We start from the raw sequence: 13,359 nt of genomic DNA, 5'->3' as shown, positions 1-13,359 counted from the left end.
GTTATAATTGAGAAAGAATGTCTCAAACTACCCATCTGTAAGGCATATAAGGTCCATGTACTCAAATACCATGGTGGGGAGCAAGATAGTTAGATAGCCCAGTAATTAGAAAAATGGATCTGGAACCAGGAAGCCTCAGTTCCAGCCCCAACTCTGCTCCTGGCTCACTTTGTAACTTTGGGCAAGTCGTTTTGCTTCTGTGATCCTCAGTTTACAAACGGAAATGGTGAAATGGATATAATGCTAAAGTGTCTGGTAGAGATGCTCTGAGACTTAGTGTTTTTGTGAAGCTCATTTAAATCTTCTGGTCATCAGTGGTGATATGGAAAAGCAAAATGTTATAACGAAGTGCCAACAGAACTGATCAGGACTGCAGTCAGTTCTCTGAACTGTATGACATTTTCTCCCCTACTCTAATTAGCAGGAAGCCTTGAAAATAGTGAAGCCCAGAGCAGGGTAACCAATTTATGTGAACTTCATAGGGGAGGCCACATCCCTTTGTTGAAATCATCTAATTTCTGGCATGCTATTTCTGAACCTCCCAACCTTGTTACATAATGTGAGCTCTGGGCTACGCTACAAAGATGCAAAATTTTGGGATAAAGCAGCCCTTAATTTATATGACAGAGAATAAATTTGCTGCTACTGACCTAAATGCAATTTGGATTTGCAAATCCCTCTGGACTCAGAGCCTAAAGCTACATGTTCTGACAATGCCATATTGGCAGGCATTGAGTTATTTTCCTGTTATGCTAATGTCAGTCACTAAAATGATTGCTGAACACAACAAGTGCAAGATAAAATTAAGAGTAATTTACCATGATTTAGTAAAGATTAGATGTGAGAGTGACTTCTGATTTACAATCCAACAGAGTTCATCTAGAGGGAATGGTACAAAATCAACCTCTGCAGAAACTGAGCAGTGCGGGCTTCACATATGCCAAGTGAGTGGTAGGCTGCAGTTGATTGCCAATGGGATGGACATACCTGTGTATTTAAAAGCACCTAAGGGTCCCAAAATCTCAGATTCCTACTAACCCCCACTCACCTATTTGGAGGGATGAAAATCTGGATCACTGGGTGAAACTGTGGCTCCAGTGAAGGCCATAAGAGTTTTGCCGTTGATGTCAGTGGAGCTAGGTTTTCACTCCTTACACTTGCACCTAAGTTTTACAGGTAGGACCTGTCTTTCTAATGAGGCATACCAAGGCCTCAGTTCTGGATGGGCTGAAAGTCGAAATCCAAAGTCCAACCCACACCTGTGTTTTCTTCCTGGGGGTCCCATCTCAATATGGACCATCAGTGTTAGCTGGAATACAGTTAGTATTTATTTACCAAACAAACCCTGCACAGATAAAATAGAGAAAGAATGTAGCATTGCACACAGGTCTGTTCTTGCAGTTTTGCCAATCCAAGTCATTTGTATAATCATCTTAGGTGATTATCTGTACCAAACCAGAACTCTAAGCCACTTGAGGTTCACCCGTCACTAAGAATATGTCTACTTTGCAGCTGGGGATGTGAATGGCAGCTCAAGTACGTGTACCTGCACTAGCTGGACTCTAGCGAGCTTGCTAAAAATACAGTAACTCCCCACTTAATGTCCTCTTGCTTAACGTTGTTTCGATCTTACGTCCCTGCTCCATTACAGAACATGCTCATTTAAAGTTGTGCAATGCTCCACTATAATCTCATTTGGCAACCTGCTTTCTGCACAGTTGGCAGCCCCCCATCCGCTCCCCTACGCCCGCCCTCAGCACCTCCCGCCTGCTGGCAGACCCCGCAAATCAGCATCTTCCCCCTGTTCCCCCATCTCCTGCCTGCGGCAATCAGCTGGCTTGTGGTGTTCAGGAGGGAGGGGGGAGGAGGGAGGATGCAGCGCACAGGCCCCCCTCCCTCCCCAGCCTTCTGAACACCACAAGCCAGCTGATTGCTGGAGGCAGGAGACGAGGGGAGCAGGGGGAAGGCGCTGATCTGCGGGGTCTGCCAGTGGGTGGGAGGCGCTGGGGGGAGGTGTAAGGGAGATGATGGGGGGCTGCCACCCTGTTTAATACCTTTATTAAATTGCTTGTTTAAAATGGGGGATATTGGATTCGCTTAACATCGTTTCGCTTAAAGTCGCATTTTTCAGGAACATAACTACAACGTTAAGCGAGGAGTTACTGTAGAAGGGAGGGCATGGTGACCTGGGCTTCAGCACAGGCTGTACGAGCAACTACATGCTGTGCTGTAGCCTGTATGGCAACATCCTCACTTGTATTTTTAGCAAGCTCGCTAGCATACAACTAGCGCCGGGAGGTCTGCATGAGCTGTCATTCGCCCCTGGCTGCAGTATAGATGTACCCCAAATTGCATTTTAACACTCCTTCTCCCTCTGTCACTCTTGGGCACATTAAACCTTTGGCTTCCCCATATAACTCCCATTAGCGTTTTCCCCATGTGCCTTTGTTCCTTCAGCAGAGAAACTTAAACTCTAGTTGTGAAAGTTTTGTTATTGTTTAATGCAAAGGTCCTGGAACTAAGTTGTGCTGGGGGTGCTACCGCACCCCTGGGCTTGAAGTAGTTTCCATTATATCCCTGGTTTATAGTTTCGTTCAATGGCTCTCAGATCCCACACTATAAAAATTGTTCCAGCACCCATGGTTTAATGTGGCCTATAAATCCATGATAATGCAACATTAATGGCTTATCTTCTGACAAAAACATGTCAGAAACTGATGCTATACATGTAGGGTTATGTCTGTCAAAAAAAATTTGTGTCTCTGTCACCTTGAAGCCTCTCACAGAGTGGATGTCACCTCCATAAAATATTGGTTTCCTATGAGTGGCTCAGCATGAAACCGAAGTTGCCACAATAATATATGTATGTGATGCAGAAGCTTAGGGTTGTGAGTTTCCTCCCCTCCCCCTTCTTCCCCATTTCAGCATAAAAGACAGAGACTACCTGAGGGAAAAAAATATGCGAGGAGGAACAATGCCAGAAAGACAGTCTAACTAAAGCACTATTTTTAAGTGCTTGGAAGAATGCACATATGGAGAAAGAATAGCTGATCCCATTTCCTTTGACTTCTCTGGCTAAGCATAATAGATGGGGTTTACTGATTACTCCTTTGTTTTCCATTGCTGTGTTTTCTTAAAGTAGCAACTTACTTTCCACTCATATCTCAGCAACTATTCTGACCTTGTGTATTGCATTAACAGTGATTCTTCTGAATGGTGGGGGGCAGGAATAGGTCAATAAGCCTTGTATAGGAATTCCTAGACATGTCATAAGGTAATATCATGGAGCCCTTGAGTTCTGCAGAAATGAGGGTCATTCTCCAGCAATTTGTTTTAACAATATGATGCCTGCAGTCTGTCTCGGTACATAATAAAACTTAGCTCTGATATCACACTTTTCATCAGTAGATCTCAGCGTGCTTTATAAAGGATGCAAGTATCATCATGTTACAGATTTGGAAACTGAGGCACAGAGAGGTGACGTGACTTGCTCAAGGATACAAAGCAGAGCTAGGAACAGAACCTGGATATCCTGAGTCCCAGTCAGTCCTCTATCCACTACCTCACCCGGCCTCCCTTACCTGGCATGTTTGGTTGCAGTCAGAATTGTAAACTAATTTTGTTTAATTCCCAGCACAAAAGAGGCTTGTTTATGATTGGCACAATATCAAAGATTATACCCAGTATTGTGCATTTTATTTTAATTATTCTGCATTAGTTTATTTTGTGGACAAATCAGATACACTACCCCATGTAAGGTTTCATGGAAAAGGGCAGAGTTTCTGATATAGTCCTGCATCCTTAAAATTCCTCTTATTCTGCAAATAGGTAGAGCATTTTTAAAAAAACAGAGAATTCAGTAGTATTCAATGGAATATACCTTGAAAATAAGGGGTTTAGGCCCCTAGCCTGAGTGTTTTGCATGTTGTTAACTCAAAACCAAACCTTATTTTGAAAATCAAAGACACTCGCTACAATTTCTCCTTTTTTTGCAGGCAGGTTGTATCCGGGGTAGAAGCAGGATTGCCGAGTGTTTCTAATTTAGTTGGAAGCAGAAAGTAGTGGAAATCTCCCAGGAGAGTCTAGTCTCATGAGACTTCCATTCCAGCGCTACAAACTTAGGAGCTTTGGTCCCAGTACGGTGTGGATAAGCACCCAGATTTTGGGATGCTTTTCCATAATTGAACTGGCACTCCAACATTCATTATTTATTTATTTATATATGCTTCCATGTGCTTACACTAGAGATTGCTTTTACATTGCGTGTCTTTTATACATCACAGGCATCAGAAAGTACTAATAAGTTTGGTACCAGTAGTGACTCTAGAAACTTAGAGCCATTATGTACTCAGCAGTAGAGCATACGCTGCCTTAAACAACTTAATTAAATGATCAGCAGTTTCCCAGTAAGGAGAAGTACTTAGAGTGCATGATATTTAGGCTCTGCTGAATGAAGCAGAAATCTCTTCATTGCTATAAATAAAAGTGGAAGGATTTCTGGTAGTCCAAGGGCAAAGTCTGTATGCAACCAACACGGATATTGATACGGCAAGGTTGAGCCACAGGAAAGGGAGAAATGGAGGGGTGCCGTTTGCAGCAATTTAAATGACACCGGCTGATTAAACCGGTCGACTGATCTCATTTTGCAATGTTCACAGCAATCCACTCAAGCCTACAGGAGGCAAAATCACTAACATCAGCCATAGTATTTCTTTGATTCTTTTAACAGTATTGGTGACATTTTATTTTATTTTATAATGAAACAGTGTCCCAAGTACAGCAGGGAAGTTAACCTGGTCTCTTGCTACTCTGCAGAGCCTTGTCACTTCATATTTGCTCGAAGCCTTTCAGTTTTTGCTAAGAGGACAGAGTGATAGAAAGCCTGGGAAGCAGAGATAGTCCAAAGAGAGGAAATAGCTGATGAGAAAAAAGGTAAATACATTAAAATCACATTTAGGAGAGAGGGGAAAGCCAATAAAGATTAAGATTAATTTTCTCCACTGTTGGGAATTACTTGACACAGGAGAGTTTGGAAGGGAGACGACAGAGCCAGGTTATGACTCCTTCATCCTGTTGGCTTGATCTGCACCAAACCAGTCCCAATTGCAGCATAAATCAGAGTAGCCTAGGTACTGTCCTATGTTATGCAAGCTGACCACGATCCCAAAGAAAATGCTTCTGACACACCCCTGAAAGCACGTCCTATTCGGTATCAGCATAGGAGCCAGTGATGCTGGCTTTACACCATCTACATGGTGGCCATACATCCACATTCCAGCTCGTTGGTGCTGTCTAAATGTCACAAAGGAACTGGTTGGGGGCAAAGAATCTGGTCCCAAATTTACAAACAAGTATTAAAAAAGGAAATTGTGTAAAGGGACTTTCCAAGACGTTAATGGGGATTAAACAAATGCTCAGAAATTAGGAACAAAGATACAGAAGTAGGGGTATAATTTCAAAAGTGCCTAAGTCCCCTTTTCAAAAGGCAGCTAGGCACTTAAAAGCTTAAGACTCTTTAGAAAATGGTTCTTAAGTGCCTTAGTCACTTTTGAAAATTTTGCCCTAGATGTAACACAATAGCAACATCCTGGTCAAAGACTTGTTTCTTGTCCTTTTAGTCACTCAGCTCAGTCTTCTAACAGCTCCCTGAAATTCCCTTTTTCCAAATTAACATTGACAAGGCCTAAATCCTTTTCTACATATTGCATTTCCTACTAGCTTCCTTCTCTAAGATATCCTGTACCAGTAAGCTCCACCAGTGTTCACCAGTGATAAGAGTTGATTGATGCACTAGATTCCCTATGACAGGTTTCAGAGTAGCAGCCGTGTTAGTCTGTATTCGCAAAAAGAAAAGGAGTACTTGTGGCACTTAGAGGCTAACAAATTTATTTGAGCATAAGCTTTCGTGAGCTACAGCTCACTTCATCAGATGCATTTGATGGAAAATACGGAGGGGAGATTGATATACACACACAGAGAACATGAAACAATGGGTTTTATCATACACACTGTAAGGAGAGTGATCACTTAAGATGAGCCATCACCAGCAGCGGGGAGGAGGGAGGAAAACCTTTCATGGTGACAAGCACTGTTGCTCCTTTTGAATTGGCTCTCTGGGTTTTCTCCTCTAGAGGAATTGAAGGCACCTCTGGAAGAGTATGTCAACAAACGATACCCGGGGCTCGTGAAGGTGGTGCGCAACCAGAAAAGAGAAGGCCTTATCCGAGCTCGCATTGAAGGTTGGAAAGCCGCTACTGGTCACGTCTCTGGATTCTTTGATGCCCATGTGGAATTCACTGCTGGCTGGTAGGTATAATAAAAAAAAAATCAGGTTTAATGATTTCACGGTGTGGTTAGGTTATAAGGGAATAAATCAGGCATGCTGAAAATGTATAATTTAGCATGGACATTCTTGCAAATGTTGCCATTAAATTAATAAAATTAGATTCTTCCTTCTACTCCAAAGTACCCTGGATTGGGTGAGGCAGTACGCTCTAGGACTGTTAAAGTCCCTGTTTTCTGTACTTATCCTACCTCCACTCACATTTTATTTTGTTCAGATCAGTGCCCCCTCCTTGACCTGAGTGAATTCTGTAAGCTAAAAAGACGAGGCAGTCGGGAATTGAAAAAGAGAATGGTTCCAATGTTATAGGCCTTTCTACTTTCGTCTCTCTGGGGAAGGCTTATGTTTTGTATTGGTTTGATTCTTCTTAAATTGAAAATAAGTTCAAAAGTGCAAGGACAGCAGAAAGTATTTCAAAGGGACTCTTTCAGAGGGATTGATGCATCCAGAGCACAAAGTATCAGAGGAAATTCTATTACGTTTCTAAGTCTGCACAACAAGAAGGTTCTATGAATGATATTTTGCAACAAAATGTGTTTTTTAAAACACTGTGTGCCATGCTTAGAATATTGGAGGCTGGATAGGCTAATGCATGTTTCATTGTGTGATCTGAAGGGAGGAAAAGAAAAAATCATTTACCAGGAAAATGTTCTATCACCTGCAAATAGAAAACACATTCTGTGTAGAGTTATCGCATTTTTCGTATGAATAAGGACATAGTCAGAAGGCTGTCTCTCACACCACTACCTGTATTCCCATCTAAATGCTGCAGTGATTAGGCTGCTAGCTTTTCAAAACTGGATTGTATGCATGTGTATGGGAAACTATAATTTACTGAATTCACTGTTGAAGCAGCTTTTCTTATCAGTAAGGAATGAGAGTAGCAGATTGCTCTTTTGACTGCATTATGAGCTTGATCTTGGCAGACATTGAACATCCTCAGCTCTCACTGATTGCTTAGATCCTTGGCAGAATGAGCCCTGTCTGTTCAGTGGTTCTTGATTTCACAAAGAGGAGGCTGACCCCAAACCCCAGCTCTGAACACTCTCAGCTGGAGCAGAAGCAGGGTTTCAGATCAGAATTTTGTGGCTTGGGTCCATATGTGGTTTTCCATGTGCATGTTTCAAGGAAATGCTGTTTGGATAGCAGCACAGCCGTGCCTGTATTTACTTTTATTTTTTATATTTAAAGACACATTTTCAGAAGTGGGGGTGGGGGAGGAGGAAGCAAAGTGCAGCGAGAAAATTTGGTGCACCCACTGCCAATATCCACTTGTGGAAGCAAGTCGAGGATCTCAAGGGCAATTTAAGCATTCATATTGGGAAACCTGGTCCCTGTTGGCACGCTTTCAGAATGGGCTTTCTAAATTTCTCCAGCAAAGTGCGCATGCACAGTATATGTGCAGAAGTGCCACCATTGTGTGCAAAGCAGGTAATTGTACTCCCAAATGAACACTATTGTGCAATTAGCCAATCTGCATATACAAATATTCACTGTACGCATTCTGACTTTGTAGATGGAATGTCAGAAGACGGTATTGAAAAACTAGCCTTTATTCACCACATTGCCTGGTTTAATACTTCTTGGTTAAAATGATGGGGAAATGCTCTTTAAAACACAAGTGAATTCATGTTTATAACACTTTGTAACCACATCAAGCCACAACAAATTGGACTGTGTTGTTTCTGCATAAAAGGGACATATCCAGCTCTGGAGAGCCTCGTAAAGCCTTTATACCTTAAATTCTTCCTGGTTTGTGAAATTGCTTCTTTGTGTGTACTGTGGTATTCTCCACTGGGTCCATGAAGTTTGCACAGGAATATTCAATTGCGTAAGAGAGAGCCTAAACCCTAACACATATGGGTATGTTGCTATTTGAAATCCATATGCAGCAGCTGTCCCCTGTAGCCTAATTGATAATAGTTCCACATAATTGATGTGTCCATGCTTCTCCCAGGCAGGAAATCCCATGGAGTGGAAGCTCGGAAACTTCTAAAGCCTTCCTGGTGGCTGATAAAGCTGCATTGCAGACCTTAAAAAGTATCCATTTAATCTCAGGAAAATGAAGAACTTTTCTTTGCCTCTGGTTTTTGTGTTCACTTTCTACTCCGAGTATGTTTATAAGAGAGGGGTTTAATGGATTGAGCACAGCATTGCAAGCCAGGGACTCTCAAATTCAAATGTAGGCTCTGTCAGTGAGGCCTGGTCTACACTAAAAAATTAGGTTGAAGGAAGCCGCCTTAAGTCAACCTGTTAATGTATGTGTCTATGCTACTGGGTCCTTTACGCCGACATAAGTTGCCTCTAATGTCAACTTCTGTAATTCACCTCAGTGAGAGGCATAGTGCTTAATTCGATTTTCATGGGTCGACTGCGAGGTAGTGCAGACGCAGCATTGTGTAATTCGACTTAATTGGCCTCCAGGTGGTGTCCCACAATGCTCATCTGTGACCACTCTGGAGATCATTCTCAACTCTGCTGTACTGCAGCCAGGTACGCAGGAAACAGCTCCTTCTCTACTAAAGCCCTGGGAATTTTTGATTTCCCATTTCCTGATTGATCAGCACTGGGAGCATGCCAGCTTGAGCACAGCTGATCATGGAGACTACATGCCCCAAATGTGCTCCAGGAAGTGGTGGATCTCATCGCTTTGTTGGGAGAAGAGTCTGTGTACAGCAGAGCTCCAATCCAGCAAAAGAAACGCTGACATCTATGCAAAGATTGCTCATGGAATGGGGGAGAAGGGCTACACGAGGGGGACACAGCAGTGCCGTGTGAAAATAAAATAACTTTGCCAAGCATACCAGAAACCAAGGGAGGCGAACAGTCATTCTGGGGCTGAACCCCATACATGCTGGTTCTATAGCAAACTGCATGCGATTCTCAGTGGTGACCCTACCAGTACTCCCACAAGCAACATGGACACTTCACAGTTGTGTGAGTCTAGGGACAACAAGGAAGACGATATGGTGGACAAGGAGGAGGAGAAGGTGGAGAAGGAGAATGGGAGACAGGCGAGTGGTGGATCATTCTCCCTGAGAGTCAGGAAATATTTTTAACCCTGGAGCACTGTGGGTCGCAGGACGCTGGGGAAAGCACCTCTGTTGAGTATACAGTTACAATCAAAGTCCAGTTAAACTTTAGTGGGCACACGCATTCGGTGGTATTGTACGTTTACTGTGAAGAAAAAGCGAGGTGCTGTGGTTCTCTGCTTACAAGAGGCTGCTCCAGCTACGCAAAAGGTGGCCCCCAAAAAAGAGTGTTTATGTGGAATGGGATAGCCCAGGAGTCCTCCATGGATATCTCTAGGAAACTTTCATGGAGGTACCCTGCAATCCTTTGCAGAAGGTTTCTGGGCAGGGCAGTCTTATTTCTTCCACCATGGTAACTCATTATTGAAATGGCTTTTCAAAGCCTTGTGGATATGCAGCGCCCCTTGCTGTGCTTTTCTTATTGCCCTGGTGTCTGGCTGCTCAAAAATGGCTGCCATGCGATCTGCCTCAACTGCCCACCCCTGCGGAAAATTTCCCCGTTTTTTTCCACAGGTATTGTGGAGCACACATAATCATGGGGATGTTCTCTTCACAAAGGTCGAACCTTGTTAGTAAACTTCTACAGTGCCCTTCCAAATGACCAAAGGCACAGTCAACCTCCATTCTGCACTTGCTGAGCCTTTAGTTGAACTGTTCCTTACTGCTGTCCAGATGGCCAGAGATTGGCTTCATGAGCCATGGGAGCAAGGGGTAGGCTGGGTCCCCCAGGATAACTATAGATATCTCATCATCATCAATGTTCATTTTGTGGTCTGGAAAGAAAATCCCGGATTGCAGCTTTCTAAACAAACCCAAGTTCCTAAAGATGCGCATGTCATGAACCTTTCCTGACCATCCTACGTTGATGTCAGTGAAACGCTCCTGTGATCCACCAGTGCTTACAACATCATTGAAAAGTATCCCTTTCAGTTTATGTACTCTTTGGTAAGGTAGTCTGGTGCCAAGATGGGGATGCTTGCAGGACATCGCTGTGATCCTACTTCAGTCCTGGAAATACTGCAGGAGAAGGCACAAGGTGTTTGAGATACTCACAGCAAGAGTGCACAACTGAACAGGCTCCATGCTTCTGGGGTTATTGCATACGCGCGGCACTTTTAAGGCACAAAAACCTCTGGGTTGTTTGCCATTGAGCACAGTGCATCATGGGATGCTGACGCAATGTTCCCATTCTCCCCTGTGATAAAGGTTTTGATCTCATGAGGCATTGCACAAACTTTCCAAAACACACTGCAGCAAGTTACACTTTGGGATAGCTACCCACGATGCACCGCTTTGTGCATTGATGCCGGCACTGCTAGTGAGGATGCACTCCATTGAGACAATGAGCATGGTATGGCCATGCACAATCAACTTAATTAATGCGGGGGCTCGAGGTCGAATTAGATAAAGTCAACTTAATTTTGTAGTGTAGACAAACCCTGAATAGCTTTGTGGCCTAGTGCAAGTCACTTAACCTCTGTTGGTTGGATTCTGCTGTCCCTTGCATCTTTGTAACTCCAACAAGTCACTGGAATTATGCCATCTTAAGTGAGAACAGAAATGGGTCCTTCTTCTTTGCCCTGTCCTACAGGGGTGCTGACCGAGCTAGCAGAAGTAAGGCATTCACTGGGGTATGTCTACACTATAGATGGAGGTGTAATTGCGTGGGTTTTGGCACGGGCTGGCAATGCCAGTACGGATGGAGGGTCCCTGGCAGACTTGGATAACGCACACTGAAACCCATGCCACCACGTCTTTACTGCTATTTTTAGCCAGTAGGGTAGATTAAAGTTAGCACAGGTATGCCAATCTGTCCTGCAATCAAACCTCCGACTGCAGCATAGACATAACCTAAGTGTTGCCATCAGGTATATGGGTTGTTAAAGTTCTACTGTGTCCATCTGTGTTGTAACAGCAGTTCATGCCCCTTTTCTGTTTCCTTCTTTTTGGCCTTTTAGGGCTGAGCCAGTTCTTTCACGAATCCAAGAAAACCGGAAAAGGGTTATTCTTCCATCCATCGACAATATCAAGCAGGACAACTTTGAGGTGCAGCGTTATGAGAACTCTGCCCATGGATACAGCTGGGAGTTATGGTGCATGTACATTAGTCCTCCCAAAGATTGGTGGGATGCTGGTGACCCTTCACTGCCGATCAGGTATGTTGTGGAGCCAGGACATGTTCAGTAATCCAAGAGAGCCAGTGAAATGGAATGACTTGTAGAATAAGGAAGATGGCCCAGAAGTTGTGGCAACGATGTCATAGACTGAGAGTAGAGTGTGTGTTCATATGTTACTGTGGTGAGGGATTTCACTTTTCCAAGTGGAGGAACATCATATTATTTCACATTGCATTCATACTCAGGGAACCGGTAAGGAATCAGGACTCCATTGCACTATACAAGCACAGGTTTTAATTGTAGATTTTAAAATACCACTTTACTAGAAAATAATTCAGGTTATTATATTTATTGTTAACTTTTTAAATTAATGGGGAATGAGGTGATTTTGCTCATATGATGTAATTTGTCGGACCACGTCTAACAGCTACAGGACTGTTTTTACCTGCTACAGTATATTGCTCTTTTATAATGTGCGGCTATGGGCTTGGCTACTAAGGGTGTGTTACCACCAGGCGTATTTTGCCTGCACCTACATTTTCTCTCAACTCCAAGAACACAATATCTAGCCCTATAATCTATTTTCTTTAAATATGATTTTAAATCCCTGCTGACAACAGAATGATCAGGATATCACCTCACTAAAAAGGTGTACCCTGGAAAAATCTGTCTCGGGAAAAATGGTGTAATGGAGATAGAGCTAATGGCTGGAAGCTGAAGCCAGAGGAAATCTAAATTAGAAATAAGGTAGGTTTTTTTTAACCATGAGGGTGATTAGCCATTGAAACAAACTACCAAGAGAGACTGTGGATTGTCCATCTCTTGACTTCATATCAAGACTTAGAGCCCTTTCTGAAAGTTATGTTTTAGCCAAACACAAGTTACTGGGCACAATACAGGGGTAACTGGGTGAAATTTAATGACTTGTGATACATTGGCGGGGGGGGGGGCGGTCAGGTAAGATGATGTAATGTTGCCTTTTGGCCTTCAACTCTAGGACTCTGTAGTCCTAAGGACATGCTAACAGTGTGGTCACCCCTATAATTTCCTATTCTACAGTAACTTTTCAGTGACCGAAATGTTGGACGTGGAAGCACTAGCAATAGAGAAGACCACAAATGTGAATTAGATGCTTAACTCCCATGGACTTACAGTGGGACCTGAGTACCAAACTCCCATATGTACCTTTGAAAGTCTTCCCCAAAGTACCTTAAAAGACCAGAAGAGAATGCAGTGGGTGGGAATGGAGAACTGTTATTGCTATTGTTCACTTATGTATAGTATTATTATTACTGATAAATTACCAATCTTATACTAGTGCCCCAAGGTCCCAATATTGATGTTTCTTCATAGTATATAGAGACAAGTGTGGTCCTTCCTCCTAAGAGTTTACAATATAAAAAGATATGGGACATAGGAAGAGTGAGTGAAAGGGCAATAACCCGTCTAATCTATGTTAATGTACAAATAGACATTTTATTATTTTCCCCTCCCCTAAGCCTAGCTGTCATTGGTTGATAGATTTCTTATAGGTGTCGAAGGGGATTTGAAGGGTTGGAGTTGAGTTCCATGAATATAGGGCAGCCTGGAAGCACAAAGACATGGGTTAAAGGTGGACAGAAGAAGACTGGCATTGTACACAGCATGGATGAGAAGAGGGGAAATGCAATAAGAGGGAAGAGTGTAGGATTGTCAACTTTATACTCGCACAAAACTGATCATCCTTGCTCCGCCCCGCCCTCCCTCTTCTCAGAGGTCCCACTCCCCACTCACTCCATCCCCTCTCCCTCTGTCTCTTGCTCTCCTCATCCTCACTAACTTGCTCATTTTCACCAGGCTGGCTCAGGGGGTTGGGCTGCAGGATGAA

General features: G+C 43.2%; 1 protein-coding gene across 2 annotated transcripts in view; it reads left to right on the top strand.

Annotated features, from left to right (window-relative positions):
• The window catches only part of GALNT17 (polypeptide N-acetylgalactosaminyltransferase 17), a 279,918-nt gene that overhangs the window by 98,369 nt on the left and 168,190 nt on the right, over nucleotides 1-13,359 (top strand). For both annotated transcript variants that reach the window (XM_038376323.2, XM_043499464.1), the window contains exons 4-5: nucleotides 6,132-6,306; nucleotides 11,334-11,531. In XM_038376323.2, the coding sequence (XP_038232251.1) occupies nucleotides 6,132-6,306; nucleotides 11,334-11,531 (373 nt within the window). The remainder of the gene's footprint in view (nucleotides 1-6,131; nucleotides 6,307-11,333; nucleotides 11,532-13,359) is intronic.

This window comes from Dermochelys coriacea, chromosome 17 (genome assembly GCF_009764565.3).
Source record: "Dermochelys coriacea isolate rDerCor1 chromosome 17, rDerCor1.pri.v4, whole genome shotgun sequence".
Lineage (NCBI taxonomy): Eukaryota > Metazoa > Chordata > Testudines > Dermochelyidae > Dermochelys > Dermochelys coriacea.
This window is presented reverse-complemented; position numbering and strand designations above follow the sequence as displayed.